At 47.0% G+C, this 15,483-nt stretch overlaps 4 protein-coding genes across 4 annotated transcripts; 3 read left to right on the plus strand and 1 right to left on the minus strand.

Moving 5' to 3' along the window:
* The first annotated feature begins 1,829 nt into the window (after nt 1-1,829).
* On the plus strand, nt 1,830-3,685 carry LOC6504051 (gustatory receptor 5a for trehalose). The gene is made up of 7 exons (XM_001964049.4): nt 1,830-2,044; nt 2,099-2,359; nt 2,418-2,612; nt 2,671-2,939; nt 2,996-3,150; nt 3,209-3,464; nt 3,525-3,685. Exons 1-7 carry the CDS (start codon nt 1,936-1,938, stop codon nt 3,615-3,617), a joined length of 1,338 nt encoding a protein of 445 aa, XP_001964085.1. The 5' UTR covers nt 1,830-1,935; the 3' UTR covers nt 3,618-3,685.
* Nucleotides 3,686-4,182: 497 nt separating this feature from the next.
* LOC6504052 (gametogenetin) lies at nt 4,183-5,539 on the plus strand. Its single transcript, XM_001964050.4, has 2 exons — nt 4,183-5,225; nt 5,284-5,539. The coding sequence occupies exons 1-2, from the start codon at nt 4,429-4,431 to the stop codon at nt 5,366-5,368; spliced, it is 882 nt and encodes a 293-aa protein (XP_001964086.1). The 5' UTR covers nt 4,183-4,428; the 3' UTR covers nt 5,369-5,539.
* A 1,337-nt stretch (nt 5,540-6,876) lies between these two features.
* Nucleotides 6,877-12,592, minus strand: LOC6503597 (GPI inositol-deacylase). The gene is made up of 9 exons (XM_001964051.4): nt 12,198-12,592; nt 11,210-12,124; nt 10,902-11,149; nt 10,426-10,848; nt 10,245-10,370; nt 9,994-10,187; nt 7,938-8,580; nt 7,777-7,872; nt 6,877-7,720 (listed from the first exon to the last, which is right to left on the minus strand). Exons 1-9 carry the CDS (start codon nt 12,336-12,338, stop codon nt 7,558-7,560), a joined length of 2,949 nt encoding a protein of 982 aa, XP_001964087.2. The 5' UTR covers nt 12,339-12,592; the 3' UTR covers nt 6,877-7,557.
* Nucleotides 12,593-12,663: 71 nt separating this feature from the next.
* On the plus strand, nt 12,664-15,204 carry LOC6504053 (protein twisted gastrulation). The gene is made up of 4 exons (XM_001964052.4): nt 12,664-13,644; nt 14,291-14,503; nt 14,559-14,703; nt 14,770-15,204. Exons 1-4 carry the CDS (start codon nt 13,425-13,427, stop codon nt 14,960-14,962), a joined length of 771 nt encoding a protein of 256 aa, XP_001964088.1. The 5' UTR covers nt 12,664-13,424; the 3' UTR covers nt 14,963-15,204.
* Nucleotides 15,205-15,483: the final 279 nt, after the last annotated feature.

The raw sequence follows: 15,483 nt of genomic DNA on the forward strand, positions 1-15,483 counted from the left end.
ATTCGGATTAAAACCTCTTTTCTTGCATACTATAATTAATATTTTTTCTATTTTTCATGCGGAATCCTGTCTCTCTTGGTAATTATATGGTGAATATGTGATGCGGAACACATCAATCGCAGAGTTGCCGGCGATAGCTGGCATTCGAAGTAAAGTAGGCTGTGATTCGACCAAATTTATTTGAAAATTTGAGGCCCTCCGGCGAACTCCCAGTTCCATTCAGTTGCCGTCAACTCCTCGAGCTAAACAGGTCGAGCTCCCTTCTTATTTTAACCATTTCTTTTCTTATTTATTATTTTATTTTACTTTAATTTATTTGCAACCGACTGCCTTGTAATGCACTCGCTTGCTGTTGGATTTTTTCCTTTTTATTATTTAAATATATTTTATTTTCAAATCAATGGCCTCTTATGATGCACTCTTCGCAGTTCATCGTCTTATTTGCTTCTTATTATTTTTATAAAATTTTTATTTTTTTAACCTTAGACTTTATCTGACATTTGCACATTTTACCTTGGGTTCTCCAATGTATTAATGAGATCCCCAGCGGGTAATTCCTTCTTTCCTGATATTTTATTAAATATTTATTTAAACTATTTTTCCCACTGCAACCAATGGGCTCTTATGAAGCATTCTTCACAACTCATGTTGCATTCTTACTTGCTTTGCTTATTTAAATTTACTTTTTTGTTTTAAATAAAAACAGCTTCTTTTCTTTTATTTTTATTTGAAATATTTGTCTAAACATTTATTTGAACTTCATGCAATGGGCTCTTATGAAGCATTCCTCACAACTCATGTCATGATCTCATTGCTTTTTAAATTAATTTTTTTATTTAATAACCCTGGTTTTTCACGAGTTCTTTTCCTAGCTCATCTTGGATCTCATTTTCTTATTTCTTTTTCTTATTTAATATTTTCATTTTCTTATATAATTTCCATTTAATGCAATGGGCTGTTATGAAGCATTCTTCACAGCTCATGTTGAGTTCTTATTTGCTTCTTTTTTTTTATTATTTTTGTTCTAATAAATTTATATTTTTTACATTAAACCCATGGGTTCTCCAATGTATTAATCAGATCCCCAGCCAGGACTTTTCTCTTTTTTTCTTTTCATTTTTTTTTTTGCACATTTTACCTTGGGTTCTCCAATGTATTAATTAGATCCCCAGCCTCAAGGGGGGAATCGCTACCTTCTTTCCTGATATTTTATTAAATATTTAAATTATTTTTTCCATTTCATGCAATGGGCTGTTATGAAGCATTCTTCACAGCTCATGTTGAGTTCATAATTGCTTCTTTTTTTTATTTTTGTTTTAATTTCAATTTTTAAAATAAGCCCATGGCCTCTAATGTATTAATTAGATCCCCAGCGAGCTCTCTTCTCTTTTTTTATTTTCATTTTCTTTTATAAGCCCTCATACCTTATCCAATTTATTAATTCGATTAATAAGATCTTCATTTATTTAATTTAATGAGCCTGGGACCTCACGAGTTCCCTCCCTAGCTCATCTTGGATCTCGTTTTCTTGTTTTATTTATTTTTCTTCCTTAATATTTTTTATTAACTATATTTTTTCCATTTTATTCAATGGGATCTTATGAAGCATTCCTCACAACTCATGTTGAGTTCTTATTTGCTTCTCTTTAATTAATTTTTTTTTATAAATATATATATTTTTTCTTACTTCTTATATTTCAATTTCAAACTCCATCTCAGCTTTACTGGTTAATATAACCTAATAGGTTAATATAACCTACATCCTTTACTGCCAGATTTTTATTTTATATTGGAGTTAATTTTTGGTCCTGATATTGATTTTATTTCCGTTGCGATTTGCATGTTTTATTGCAATTTGCAGGCACAATTAAAATGTCATTAGCCGCCACCTGTCCTGGAGCCCTCGGCTCATTCAAGGACTAAGCCCCGGACGGAATGCCAACCACGGGCGAGAGGACTCGGTCGAAACGCTGGATTCTTCGATGGAAGGGCCATGCCAGGAAGTGGCTGCTCCAGATCAAGAGAAGCAATCTCCAGTGGAGAAGTGAGTTTAGATTCTAGTTATATTGCCCCGTCACTTACCCTTGATCCTTTTCAGCTGCACAGGAACGAGGTACCAGGAAGAGCTTCATACACAAGGGCAGCTTCCACGAGGCAGTGGCTCCGGTGCTGGCGGTGGCGCAATGCTTCTGCCTGATGCCGGTCCTCGGGATCGGTGGCTCCTCGGTCCGCAGTCTGCACTTCACCCGGAAGAGCTGGCGGTTCTGGTACAGTTGCCTCTACTTGTGCTCCACCACCCTGGACCTGATGTTCAGCATTCGGAAAGTGTCCCACGGTGGCCTGGATGTACGAAGTGTGGGTGAGTCTTAGTCCTTACCCTATAGTGACCTCTGATCCCTCTTACCTGACCATCCTAGAGCCCATTGTGTTCCACGTCAGCATACTGATAGCTTCTTGGCACTTCCTGCACCTGGCCAACCTCTGGCCCGGACTGATGCGCCACTGGGCGGCGGTGGAGAAGCGCCTGCCTCGCTATGGCAGCTACATGGAGAGATCCCATCCCGTCCGTCGGATCCGCTTGGTGGCCTTCCTCCTGCTGTCGCTCTCACTCAGTTGGTGAACCTTCTGTCGTATGGAGAAGCCAGGTACTAACTCCTTAAGCCTTTCCAGTGGAGCACCTGCTGAGCATCATCGCCGTGGTCTACTACGACTTCTGTCCGCGGCGCAGGGATCCTGTGGAATCGTATCTGCGCGGCACCAGCCTGCATCTCTTCGAGGTGTTCGCGTACTCCAACTGGCTGGGCTGGCTGGGGAAGCTCCAGAACGTCCTGCTCACCTTCGGCTGGAGCTACATGGACATCTTCCTGATGATCATCGGCATGGGCCTCAGCGAGATGCTGGCCAGGCTGAATCGGAGTCTGAAAAGGCATGTGAGACACGTGAGTTCTGGGAAATATCCTTCTTATCCTGTCAGTTTATAGTTCGCATTTGGTAGCCCATGCCGGAGGAATACTGGACCTGGTCCCGGACCCTCTACCGGTCCATTGTGGAGCTCATCCGGGAGGTGGACGATGCCATATCGGGCATTATGCTGATCTCCTTTGGCAGTAATCTCTACTTCATATGCCTGCAGCTGCTCAAGAGCATCAAGTGAGAAGGGATCTCCTTCGGATTACTTGAGTTTCAATATTTTTTGTTATCCTTCCAGCACCATGCCCTCCTCCGCGCATGCCGTCTACTTCTACTTCTCACTCTGCTTTCTCCTGAGTAGGTCCTCCATGGTCCTGCTCCTGGTTTCCACCATCAACGACCGGGCCAGGGAGCCGCTGCAGCTCCTGCGACTCATCCCCTCGGAGGCGTATCATCAGCCGGAGGTTACCCGCTTCGCCGCCGAGCTGGCCAGCGATCAGGTGGCCCTGACAGGAGCTAAATTCTTCAACGTGACCCGGAGACTCTTTCTGGCGGTACTTAAGACTAGCGTCTATAGCGATCTTATGGGATTATGATGCTGGACTTCCTTTCAGATGGCGGGGACTGTGGCCACCTACGAACTGGTGCTCATCCAGTTCCACGAGGACAAGAAGTCCTGGACCTGCTCGGTGGAGACTTTTGATTGAATTGATGCTGCATGGAGACCCCTTTGAGACAATTTCCTGAATGAATAAAAGCAAGTACTTGGCGTGGATGTGTTTCGTTTTCTTAATTGAATTAAATCGCGAATGCATCACATCACTCATACGCAACGTTGGCCTGGCATAGATCTGGGACTGCCACCTCTTGTCGGCAGATAACAAAAAAAGTTAACACACATCTTTGGATTGGATCGGATCGGATTGGGATTTCTTTAGCAGATACCTTAATAAAGCGTACACCATGTGTGCTACACACACCGGATCGGATCGGATTGGAGGATAACCAGTTTTCATCTGCCCGCGTTTTTTCACTTTTCACATCGTTTTCGTTTTCATTTTCATTTGGCTTGGCTTCGACCTGGTCTGGTCTGGTCGGGTCTGGTCCGGTCATCCAGTGCCTAGATTGTGGCGGTGTCCATGTGATGCAATGCCAACCATAAATGGTTCACGCTTCCTAGCCACCAACTGAAATGCGTAAATAGCGATTCGTATTTGAAATTGGAGTTGGAGTTTCTGTTGGAATTGGAATTGGAATTGGAATGGGAATGGGGTTGAACCAGTTAACCAAATGCCAATGCCGATGGACACTCCCGCCCCCCTTCCCGCTTTGGGGATCCGCAAGCGCTTCGGCAAGTCCCGAGCCTGATGCTTCCGGCCTGCTTCACCGCAGTCCAGGCCGGTTCCAGTTCCAGAGCCTCTGTCTCAGGCAATTGTTAACCCAGATCCAGATCCCTGGCATATATAAGAGCCAGTGCAGCCGCTTAATCCCACAGACACAAATCGCGCTTCACTAACGATGGCTGGTTATCCGAGTAGCATCCACTGCCTTCTGCTCCTGGTCCTGCACGTGGCCAGCGGCCAGTTCCTTCACGGTCCCGCACCGCCTCGACCTCAGCGGTCGCTCTTCGGTCCTCCGGCTCATGCCATCGGTCCGCTCCACGGACCCTGGAGTGGCCCCAGCTTCAGCTTCGGCCACCTGCCGCCCTCCTCCAGCCCGCACGTGACCAAGGACGAGCTGCTGGCTCTGCTCTCCGCCTGGAAGGATGTCGAGCCGAGGCCCACAACGCCGGCACCCGAGCCGGAGGAGGAACCAGAGCCAGAGACGACGCCTGCTCCACCACCACCACCACCGCCGCCAGAGGAGGACGAGGATGAGCCCGAGCCAGAGGCGCCAGCTGCTCCCGCACCACCACTTGGCCCGCCTCCCGGCGTTCCGGTCACCGTTTCCCTGCCCGCTCTGGTGCCCATCCAGCTGGCGGCCATGTGGACGCAGCCAGGTCCCGGCGCAGCGGCCGGCGGACTCGGCAACCTGGGCCTGGCCGGCTTGGGCATCGGAGGAGGCATTGCTCTGAACAATCTGGGCGGTGGCGGAGCAGCAGCCGCCGGCGCCGCTGCCGTAGGAGGTGGTGGAGGAGCGGCGGCAGCCGGAGCAGCTGCAGCCACTGCCCGTTCCGGTCGTTCGCGGGCCAGAGCAAGGATCGGAGGACGAGCCCCGTCCGCCATCCGCTTCCCGGTGGCTAATCCTCGCAGCTTTGCATCGGGCAACTATGTGGCTCCCAGGCCACGCTACTATCGCGACACGGAGTCCATGCGGTGGGTATTTTAGCTCCAGAATCCTTTAATCCTTTGATGATTTCTCTCTCGCCTGCAGCCTGGATGTGATGTCCGCTCCTCCCCAGTATCCGATGGCCAATCTCCCGGGTCCCGTGCAGCTGGTGAACGCCTACTGGCAGTGAGAGTCCTTCCGCCCCGGAGTCCTGCGTCTGTCCTCCAAGTCGTAATATTACTTAAAGCTCTAAGCTCTACCTGTACAAAGTTATAGTTATGTATATGAGCAGGTGTCTGTGGAATGCCATCTATTGTTAACAAGTGGATTTGTTTTTTTTTTATGTGTTTAACTTGACAATAAAATATTTTAACAAACTAAAGTAATAATTTTTTAATGGGGATTGCGATATAAAAGATGGAAGTTATTTAGATCTTTGGTTTCTATTTGATTTATAATTTCATATCTTATGGTTTCAGATTCTAAAGTTTTAGATCCATACCTTAAGAACTATAGTTTCCGATCTATAGTTTTAGCTCTTATCGTTTTAGATCTTTAGTTTCAGATATTTTAGTAGCAGATCTTCAGTTTTAGATCATATAGTTTCAGATTTAATGTATAGTTAAGAGATAGTCAAATGCAAGAGCTATAGTTTCAGATATTATATCTTAGTTATTATATGTCGTATGCAGATCTATAGTTTCTGATCCTATAGTTTCAAATCCTCTAGTTTAAGGGCTATACTTTCAGATCTATAGTTTCATATAAGATATGTAGTTTTGGATCTTAAAGATTTGGATCTATAGTTCCAGATCTATTATCGATCTATAGTTGATTTAAAGTTTCAGTTATATATCAGAGATCAGACATTACCCTATTATTTGGGATGTGTACCATTAAGAAATGATTAAAACCAGAGCTTCAAAATCGAATAAATTTGTCAGGTAACCTAGATTTCGTTAAAAGCCCGTGGATCCAGATCCCCAACCACTTGACACTCCACACTCCATGGCAATCTCTTATCAGTGGTGTTGCACAACCAATCCATATTAATTAATTGATTTGTGGCGGAAAATCTATCGCCACTTCGTTAAGAGCTGTCGCTCCTTTGATTTATGGCGGCAGGGATTAAATGTCAAATTAAAAGAAATTTACTTCGGCAGGCCGACCCGACACCGAAACGCCATTTGCTTATATCACGAAACGCCAAATTAGACGGCCGATCTGGTCGCGAATGGAATCCATTATGAATATGTCTATAATCTAAATGCACATGGGTGTGCGGTGTGCAATTTTGAATGTCCTTATCTGGGAGAGTGGCATGTTTGGCTACTGAATAGTGAACATCGCCCCGAACACGGCTCCCGGGGGTGTTGTAGCAGCCTCACCCAGTAACTCGATCCAGATCCAGATCCAGATCCACATCCACAGTCCAAACAGCCGCTGGCGACACATGCCACACGCTGCCAAATGAGACGTTAAGTTGATGGGCCGGTTGATGGATCGAAACTGGATTGGACACATCACTGGAGCATTGGCAGGCAGGCAGTAGCAGCAGGTCCCAGTTGGGTGGTGCAGCAGCTAGTCTCTCCCTGCCTCCTTGGCCTCCTCGTGGGCTAAATTGGCACGTACTCGATGAATTTCAAATTATTTACGCGTTCCTCTGCTTTGCCAGTACACTGGCCAACAAATCGGTTATCTGGTTACTTTATTGCTTTATTTCTAGGGTTATACGCAGGGTAAAAGAGTACATAAAAACTGGTTAAAAAACACAGAGGTAGCCATGTTCCTTCCAAGGACTATCCAAACAAAGAAGTACTGATTCTGACATGTGGCAGTTGGGTTAGTTTAAGGCTATATGCTATCCGCAGGACTTGGACTACAAAATCAGTTAATTGGTAAAGTGTAAACAATGATAACAAATAATTTACAAAATATACAATCAAGTTGTGACTTAGGTTAATGGGAACATAAAATATTCTAAATCTGAAAACTTCTACAATTATGTCTTTGGCTAAAAGGGAAAGTACCGAGTCTGGGCGGGCGAGTGTATCGAACCGAAAGTGCCTGACATTTATGGACATTTTCACACATTCCCCCAAATGGAGAGTGACGTGCCCCAGCCACCCGATGGTTATAGCGGTCCATGGATGTCCAAAATAGCCGTCGGCAGGCGTAAAAACAATTTACGATGTAATGCGCCAGCCACTGCGACTACGCCCAGTCCGGCTCCGCCGTTTGGACTTCCCGCTAGGACCGATTGAGATCACTTACGCAACGCCATGCCTCGACTCGGTTTAAACAAACATCAACTAATACAGCAATTAAATAAACATATCAAACGCGACAAAGAACGAATTTGAAGAACGAAGTAGCCTCTTATGACAGGCGGCGTATCAGCATCCAGAGAGTTTGGTGGGCGGCCAGCAGAGCGAAGGCGCCAGCGAAGACAAAGTTGAGTCGGTAGACGGCCGCCTGACAGTACAGCAGAACCACGCCGGCGAGGAAGTAGAACACAATGGACAGCAGCCAGTAGCCAGCACTGCAAAAGGGGATTGATTAAAAAGGATTTCCTTTTAAAGTCACTTTCAAACAAACCATTTCTGGGGCGCCCGTAGCTGGAGGAGCAGGCTAAGTGAAGCCATGACCACAATACTGGGATACAGGCCCGGATCGGGCAGAACAATTCCATGGCTACAAGTATAGGGAAAGAGGATGAGTCTTACACTAGATCTTGATAGAAAAGGATCTGTACTCACTGTCGACTGCGCAGCCAGGCCAAGGAAGCTGGGCCATTCAGTAGGAGCTGGATTAGCAGCATCAGCAGCAGGGTGACATGGAAGGAGAAGTTGTGCAGCCCGACACATGGCTCCGGCTCCTCCTCCTCGGCTTGATCTTCGCCGGCCGCAACCAAGTCCTGATCCTCTTGGCCCTCCTCCTCACTGGAAGCGTCTTCTGGCTTTAAAGCCGGAGTGGGAGCTGTGGCTTTGGGTTTACCACGCACCAGATTGGCCGCCTTCTGCCACAAAAAGTCCTCCAGGTAATCCTTGTAGGCATTCGACAGCATCAGGAAGTAGAAGATGAACGCCAGGAGCAGACCCACTCCGCTGCAGGTGCCCATGGCGGTAGCGATTGTCAGGACGCCGAATGTGATGGGCAAGTGGGTGACGATCGAGACGATCACATTGGAGGTCGTCTGGGAGAGGGTGGTGAGGCGCAGGGCCAGCCGGTAGAAGGCATTCCCGTAGAGCGTCAGGGCCAGCCAAGTGGCCAGGGTGGCTATCAGCGAAAGGGCTATCGCGGCGCAGTGGATGATGATGGACACGTTGATGCTGTAGTCCAGGGGTTCGGGCTCTGGCAAGAACCCACTGGTGATGATTAGCTTCTTCAGAAGGCGGCAGGCTGTGAAGGAGAGAGAAAAATATACATTAGAGGAGTTGTGATTACCAAAAGAAGGACAAAAACCACCATTTTAAGGGGTACCCCTTGGAAAAAATCGAAAAAATTGAAAACGGTTTATTTGGAAATATTTAAATGAGGAATTGAGCTACTCGGTTCCCAGATTATAGAACGGTATACCTTTTCCAGATCGGATCAAAATTGGAAAAGCTATGACCTTCGGAAGGAAGCAAAATGGGGGGTCCCGAAAATGGGCACTTTTTAAGGGGTACCCCTTGGAAAAAATCGAAAAAATTGAAAACGGTTTATTTGGAAATATTTAAATGAGGAATTGAGCTACTCAGTACCCTGATTATAGAATGGTATGCCTTTTCCAGATCGGATTAAAATTGGAAAAGTTATGGTCTTCGGAAGGGAGCAAAATGGGGGGTCCCGAAAATGGGCACTTTTTAAGGGGTACCCCTTGGAAAAAATCGAAAAAATTGAAAACGGTTTATTTGGAAATATTTAAATGAGGAATTGAGCTACTCAGTACCCTGATTATAGAATGGTATGCCTTTTCCAGATCGGATTAAAATTGGAAAAGTTATGGTCTTCGGAAGGGAGCAAAATGGGGGGTCCCGAAAATGGGCACTTTTTAAGGGGTACCCCTTGGAAAAAATCGAAAAAATTGAAAACGGTTTATTTGGAAATATTTAAATGAGGAATTGAGCTACTCAGTACCCTGATTATAGAATGGTATGCCTTTTCCAGATCGGATTAAAATTGGAAAAGTTATGGTCTTCGGAAGGGAGCAAAATGGGGGGTCCCGAAAATGGGCACTTTTTAAGGGGTACCCCTTGGAAAAAATCGAAAAAATTGAAAACGGTTTATTTGGAAATATTTAAATGAGGAAATGGGCTACTCAGTACCCTGATTATAGACCGGCATACCTTTTCCAGATCGGATTAAAATTGGAAAAGTTATGGTCTTCGGAAGGAAGCTAAATGGGGGGTCCCGAAAATGGGCACTTTTTAGGGGTACCCCTTGGAAAAAATGGAAAAAATTGAAAACGGTTTATTTGGAAATATTTAAATGAGGAAATGGGCTTCTCAGTACCCTGATTATAGACCGGTATACCTTTTCCAGATCGGATTAAAATTGGAAAAGTTATGGTCTTCGGAAGGAAGCTAAATGGGGGGTCCCGAAAATGGGCACTTTTTAAGGGGTACCCCTTGGAAAAAATCGAAAAAATTGAAAACGGTTTATTTGGAAATATTTAAATGAGGAATTGAGCTACTCAGTTCCCTGATTATAGAATGGTATACCTTTTCCGGATCGAATTAAAATTGGAAAAGCTATTATCTTCGGAAGGGAAAAAAATGGAGGATTCTGAAAGCTATTTACCTAAGAGCTATCTACTCTACTACCACATACCTGTGACTACGAAGAGAGATGTGTACTGCAAGTACCCAACGTACGGACGCAGGCTCCGGAAGGTGCCCACCTCGTGGAAGGTCGCCACCTGCTTGCGGAGCACTATCAGCAGCACGCAGGCAAAGTGGGCCGGAAGCCAGCCATAGAACTCCAGCACCAGACGAGACAAGGCCGAGGTATAGGAGTACTCATAGCTGTGGAGGCACCAATTAGAGCGAGGCAGACATAGCGATTAGAAAGAAACGACTTACCTGATGCGATACCGGCAAATGGGGTCCAGATACAGATCGAGGGTTACAGGATTCAGCGTGGTGTTGTAATGCCGCGGCACCAGGGTGGGCACATTGGCGAAGAGCTGTGGCTTCTGATCGGCAGACCTGGTGAGCAAAGTCTGGATTAGAACCGGGACTCTCGATGTGAATCATTACTTACTTGAGAGTCTGGAAGCGATCGAATCCTGCAGCCCAAGGAACACACAGCCGAGCCGTAACACGGTACTCCGGCTGTACGCACTGCAATGGCTCCACGTTTATCCGTAGACTCTGATAGGGATCCAACAGCCCGGAGATACGCAGCCGAAGGTGTAGGGTGCCCTGCAGCGTCTCGTTTATCAGCGGCAGCTTGGCCATTGTATACCAGCGCGGCATCTGTATGTCCATTACCCGCTCCTTTGGGTCGTAAATGTCCAGGTTGTAGCCAATGCGACGGTTGCCAGGCGGCAGGCGGACCACCACATGCGTCCACTCCAGGTAGGTTCGGCGGAGGTTGTGCATATCGAGGATAGCAACGCTTCGGGCATCGCGGTCTTCGTTGGGCAGTCGCTGGACAAGATGCATCAGCGAAGTGACTTTGTCGCTGCAAGGATGGGGTTTAAGGATTAGGGATTCCATTTCAGTCCAGTTACTTACCAGTAGAGCTGGCCCGAGCCATCGTGCTCCTCCGCAGAGCAGCCAAATAGCCAGTCGGCATCGTCCACGTTTAGGGCTTCTATGGCCATCTTTTTGTAGCGCTCCTGGCGGTGCAGTCCAATCAGCTCCAAGTAGGTGCCCTTGAGGCCATTGGCGAAGTACTTGTTGATGACCAGGCGGCGCTCCTCGTGCCAACTTCCGCTGTTGAAGCCCAACCGTCCAAAGCTTTGCTGGCGCCTTCGTGGTTTCTGCAAAATCGTGTTCAAATGTGAATATTATTATATAATATTATTGTATTATATACTCACCACAAAGGTGTGCAGGGCCGACTGCAGATTGCGCTGCTTATTAGTGCCGAAAACCACCGAGGAGCGATCGTCGCGCAGGTGGGCCATGCTGAAGAGGAAGCGGTTGATGGCCTGCATGAACTGCAGACACCACACGGCCGAGAGGTGATCACAGCTCAGGCTTACGCGCGGAATGGCCGAGGTCATGGCATGCAGGTCGTTGAACCGGGAGTTTGTCAAGCCGGGCCTGACTAGGAGATCCCTGTTGCCACCGCCAGTGGAAATCAGCAACACGTTGTCCAATCGCCTCGAGCTCTCCTGGTTGGCCATTCGCTGTACGCTCGGCGGCTTCTGGTGAAGGCTATCGCAGACGTTCGTGGTGCTTGTGGGCACGGTGGAAGTACGCATCTTGCCCAGCACAGTATCCGTTTGCCAGTAGAAGGCCTCCAGCTCCGAGTCTAGATTCAACACCGGCTGGTCAAGTGGCGTCGAGATGCTGATTATCGTGTTTATGTGCTGGGCAATCGCCGAATCGGTAAGCACTGACTGGGCCAGCTTGCCGCCCATGGAGTGTCCAATCAGTACAATGCTCGGCTTCTCCGCCCGTCCCTCGTAGATCGATAGAATCGTCCGGATGCATAGCTTCAGGAAGATCTGCTGGCGTGGGAGGTAGCCGCCGTACAGGGCGGATAGCTCCTCGTCGTAGTCGATGGTGTAGTAGTCCAGGTGGATGCCGGCATCGTTGTCCCGTCCCTTGCGCAGAGCTACAGAACCCAAGGAGCGCACTTGCTTGTACGAGCCGGCATTTCCGGGCACGAAAATAACCGGCGCACCCGTCATCCGACTTTTCAGAGGATCCAGCGGCTGTTTCACGCCTTCATAGTAATAATATAGACCATAGTTGGGGTACTGGTCTCCATCCTGGACTCGAACTCTCTGAAAGTCAGGGGGAAATTGAGTTTTTCCAGCAAAAACGGCACTTGGAGAAAAATATAAACACAGAACTTACCGCATACATGGGTTCGCCGAACATATAAGTCATCCGGCAGGCATTTGGCTCCACCTCCGCCTGCAGGTTGAAGAGGCCAAAGATGAAGCAGCAGGCTGAGCCAATTACCAGCAGAACCGCACAGTTCCGGAACATAAACATCTCGGAAGTGTTACTTTTGCATTCTTATGTTTACGTCTGGGGTATTGTTGTTGTGTGTCGACCAGTGCTGCCAGACTGTCGCAGGGAGCAGTTATCAGAGCTAGGAATGGGTGTATCCGATAAATGTATCTAAATCTTAACTATTTGTATCTCTAATAATGTATCTTTAAAAGAATATGATTGAATTTCAGGGATATTGGCGCAATGGAAGAAAGGTGGGACATTTTCGAGACTTTCTGCGACGCTAGGCAACAGCTCCGGCCATCTCTAGCCATTTGATCTCCATGCATTCATGTGTGTGTGTCTGTGTGTGTGTGTGCGATTGCCCACTGTTGTGGCTCCCCTATTCGAGAGTTGATCAGTTAACGTACGCGTGCGCTCGATCCCGATCCAGCGATCCAGCGAGCGATCCATCTATCCACCGATCCACCGATCTCCCGATTCTAAGATTCGATCGATCGCTTACCGGAATTGTCAACAATCTTTGACGCGACACAGCTTCGTAACGTGTTTACGTCTAAGACACTGTTTCTTGTTATTTTATTTTTGTTGTTTTGTTGTCCTCCCTCTCTTTCACTCCTGCGCTTCGGATTTCCGTGTGTGTGTCTATGTGTGTGTGTGTGTGTGCGGGCTTAATTACCACTGTATTGGTGGCCGTGTTGTCTAGCCTGTTAACTTGGCTTGGAGCGACGACGACAGTTATGCCCTACCAATAGCAACAAAAACATCGAGACGCGGCAGCAGCATCCGCTCCGATCCGATCGCTAAGTGTTCGACTGTTGTTCCTGTTGTTGTTGTTGTCGCTTTGATCGATCGATCGCCCGATCGTAATATATATATATATATAAATATTCATAGGCCAATAAAAATAAAAAGAAATAATAGGAAAAACGAAAGAAAAAAAAGAACAACATTTACAAGAGTCTCGAGTGGTGAGTGCGTCCGTCGTGTTGTGTGCGTTCCTATTTGTTTTGTTTTGTCGGACAAATATCGGCTGTAGATATATAGCTAGGAGGCTATATAGTATCTGAACATTCCATTCTTCTGCTCTGCCCTGCCCCCCGCGAGCCCGCTTATCCGAGCACCATGGAAATTTGGCGCTCAGTGACGTTGAGTGCCTTCCTGGTCCTGGGACTGGTCTTCCTCTACGGCACCGTCGAGTCCTGCAATGAGGTCGTCTGCGCCTCCATCGTGTCCAAGTGCATGCTCACCCAGAGCTGCAAGTGCGAGCTGAAGAACTGTTCCTGCTGCAAGGAGTGCCTCAAGTGCCTGGGCAAGAACTACGAGGAGTGCTGCAGTTGTGTGGGTAAGCGATCCTCCTCCTTCTCCTTCTTGCTCATCAGTCCAATGGGAGGCGCTGCAAGTGGGTGGTTGTGGTGGTGGGGTGGTGGGGTGGTGGGGTTGGTCTCCCCAATGAATAATATATATGATGCCCATAGCTGTGGCGATGATGTGATGGGGGCTTTGTTTTTGTTGTTGTCAAATGTATTCCATCTCTCGCTTGAGTGTGTTCGTGTATGTAGGTGGAGGGGGGAGTTTGCGATGTGCCAACTAGTTATCGGCTATCGATAGCAGGCTTAAACGGCCCTTGACTTTAACCCCTTGATTGCAAACGGGGCTTACCAGACAGATCTCCATTCAAGCTAACTAGCTAATTGTGCCACTTAAAAGTCTTTGTATCCAAAGCCAGCTTAGAAATCAATAAACCAAGCTTAGTATCCAAAGAGTATAAACTAAATTCCCACGTTCGCCTGACACTTTACGAGATTACTGAGAAAACAAATTTTCGAAAATGTAAATAAACATTTGGCACAAACAATTCTCATCGTGGTGAGCCGACAACCAATCTCCCCCCTGCTTGGATCACTTTCAAAATGTATCATTGTCGCCCCATTAATGCTTGTAAACAATTGTTGGTAAATAAATAATGTTTATTTGTTTTTTTATCCCAGAACTCTGCCCAAAGCCCAATGACACGCGCAACTCGCTCTCGAAGAAGTCTCACGTGGAGGAATTCGATGGAGTTCCGGAACTATTCAACGCCGTAGCCACTTTGGATGAAAACGACAACTACGGCTACAATTGGGATGTCTTCACCTTTCAAGTGGACTTCGACAAGTACTTGAAGGGTCCCAAACTGGAAAAGGACGGCAACTACTTTCTAAGTAAGTGGGAAACCATTAAGCTCTTGAGATCTTTCTCATCCTTGTCTCCATTTAGGAACTAATGACAAGAACCTGGATGAGGCCATCCAGGAGCGAAACAACATAGTGACAGTGAACTGCACGGTTATATATCTGAACCAGTGCGTTTCGTGGAACAAGTGCCGGCATAGCTGCAAGTCCACGGGCGCCAGCAGCACGAGGTAATCCCATATTCCTTCCCAGACGTCAGAACCTTTAACTAATTGAACTAATTGTGTTTTTTGTAGATGGTTCCACGACGGCTGCTGCGAGTGCGTGGGCTCTACGTGCATAAATTACGGGGTGAACGAAAGCCGTTGTCGGAACTGCCCGGAGCAGGATAATCTGGGCGACGAGCTGGAGGAGAACGCGGAGGAGGAGATGCAGGACTTTGGCGAGAGCATGGGCCCCTTCGACGGACCCGTGAACAACAATTACTGAGCGCGGTGCGGTCATGAATGCCATTATTCAATGAACAGAACAACTTTTAACAAATTAGCTACTCAATTCAGTGACATTATTATTATATATTGTAGTACGAAGTAATATTTGTATCCGGAGGGATAGAACGCTTCAGTAGCTCCAGAGAGCGGCGTTCCGAAATCACCGCTTGGGCTGCGGCAAAAAAAGTTTGTTAGTCAAAGAAACGATTGTATTGTAAAATTAAAAGTGTTTATTTCTTACCTATTTGATTTGGATCTGGTGGTATTGGTGGGCGAACATCCGACGATCTCCGACAGCACTTTCCATTTCAACTCAGGGGGACGAAGCTGCAGCTCTGGGGATGGAAGAGTGGGGGACCTCCAGCAGGATCATCTGAAAATAACGTATTTTGTATTAGAAAAATGTTGTTTTTGAAAATTCGTTTGGCGCCTTTCTTGCTCACCCCTAACCGATAGTCTCCGATCGTAGAGCTGCCACGTTTCATTAATAGTGATAAAATATTAATAATTGGAAGATTT

Source organism: Drosophila ananassae, chromosome XL, assembly GCF_017639315.1.
Source record: "Drosophila ananassae strain 14024-0371.13 chromosome XL, ASM1763931v2, whole genome shotgun sequence".
Lineage (NCBI taxonomy): Eukaryota > Metazoa > Arthropoda > Insecta > Diptera > Drosophilidae > Drosophila > Drosophila ananassae.

Bases quoted from the DNA above. Each gene is read 5' to 3' on its own strand.
- LOC6503597 (XM_001964051.4), bottom strand. From the start codon at position 12,338: ATGTTTATGTTCCGGAACTGTGCGGTTCTGCTGGTAATTGGCTCAGCC. The intron at 8,581-9,993 runs GTATGTGGTAGT...TCTCCTTCACAG, and splicing joins ATCTCTCTTCGTAGTCACAG to CCTGCCGCCTTCTGAAGAAG. The intron at 7,721-7,776 runs GTTTGTTTGAAA...CCCCTTTTGCAG, and splicing joins CTACGGGCGCCCCAGAAATG to TGCTGGCTACTGGCTGCTGT.
- LOC6504053 (XM_001964052.4), top strand. From the start codon at position 13,425: ATGGAAATTTGGCGCTCAGTGACGTTGAGTGCCTTCCTGGTCCTGGGA. The intron at 14,504-14,558 runs GTAAGTGGGAAA...GTCTCCATTTAG, and splicing joins GGACGGCAACTACTTTCTAA to GAACTAATGACAAGAACCTG. The intron at 14,704-14,769 runs GTAATCCCATAT...TGTTTTTTGTAG, and splicing joins ACGGGCGCCAGCAGCACGAG to ATGGTTCCACGACGGCTGCT.
- LOC6504051 (XM_001964049.4), top strand. From the start codon at position 1,936: ATGCCAACCACGGGCGAGAGGACTCGGTCGAAACGCTGGATTCTTCGA. The intron at 2,360-2,417 runs GTGAGTCTTAGT...TGACCATCCTAG, and splicing joins CCTGGATGTACGAAGTGTGG to AGCCCATTGTGTTCCACGTC. The intron at 2,940-2,995 runs GTGAGTTCTGGG...CGCATTTGGTAG, and splicing joins TGAAAAGGCATGTGAGACAC to CCCATGCCGGAGGAATACTG.
- LOC6504052 (XM_001964050.4), top strand. From the start codon at position 4,429: ATGGCTGGTTATCCGAGTAGCATCCACTGCCTTCTGCTCCTGGTCCTG. The intron at 5,226-5,283 runs GTGGGTATTTTA...TCTCGCCTGCAG, and splicing joins CGCGACACGGAGTCCATGCG to CCTGGATGTGATGTCCGCTC.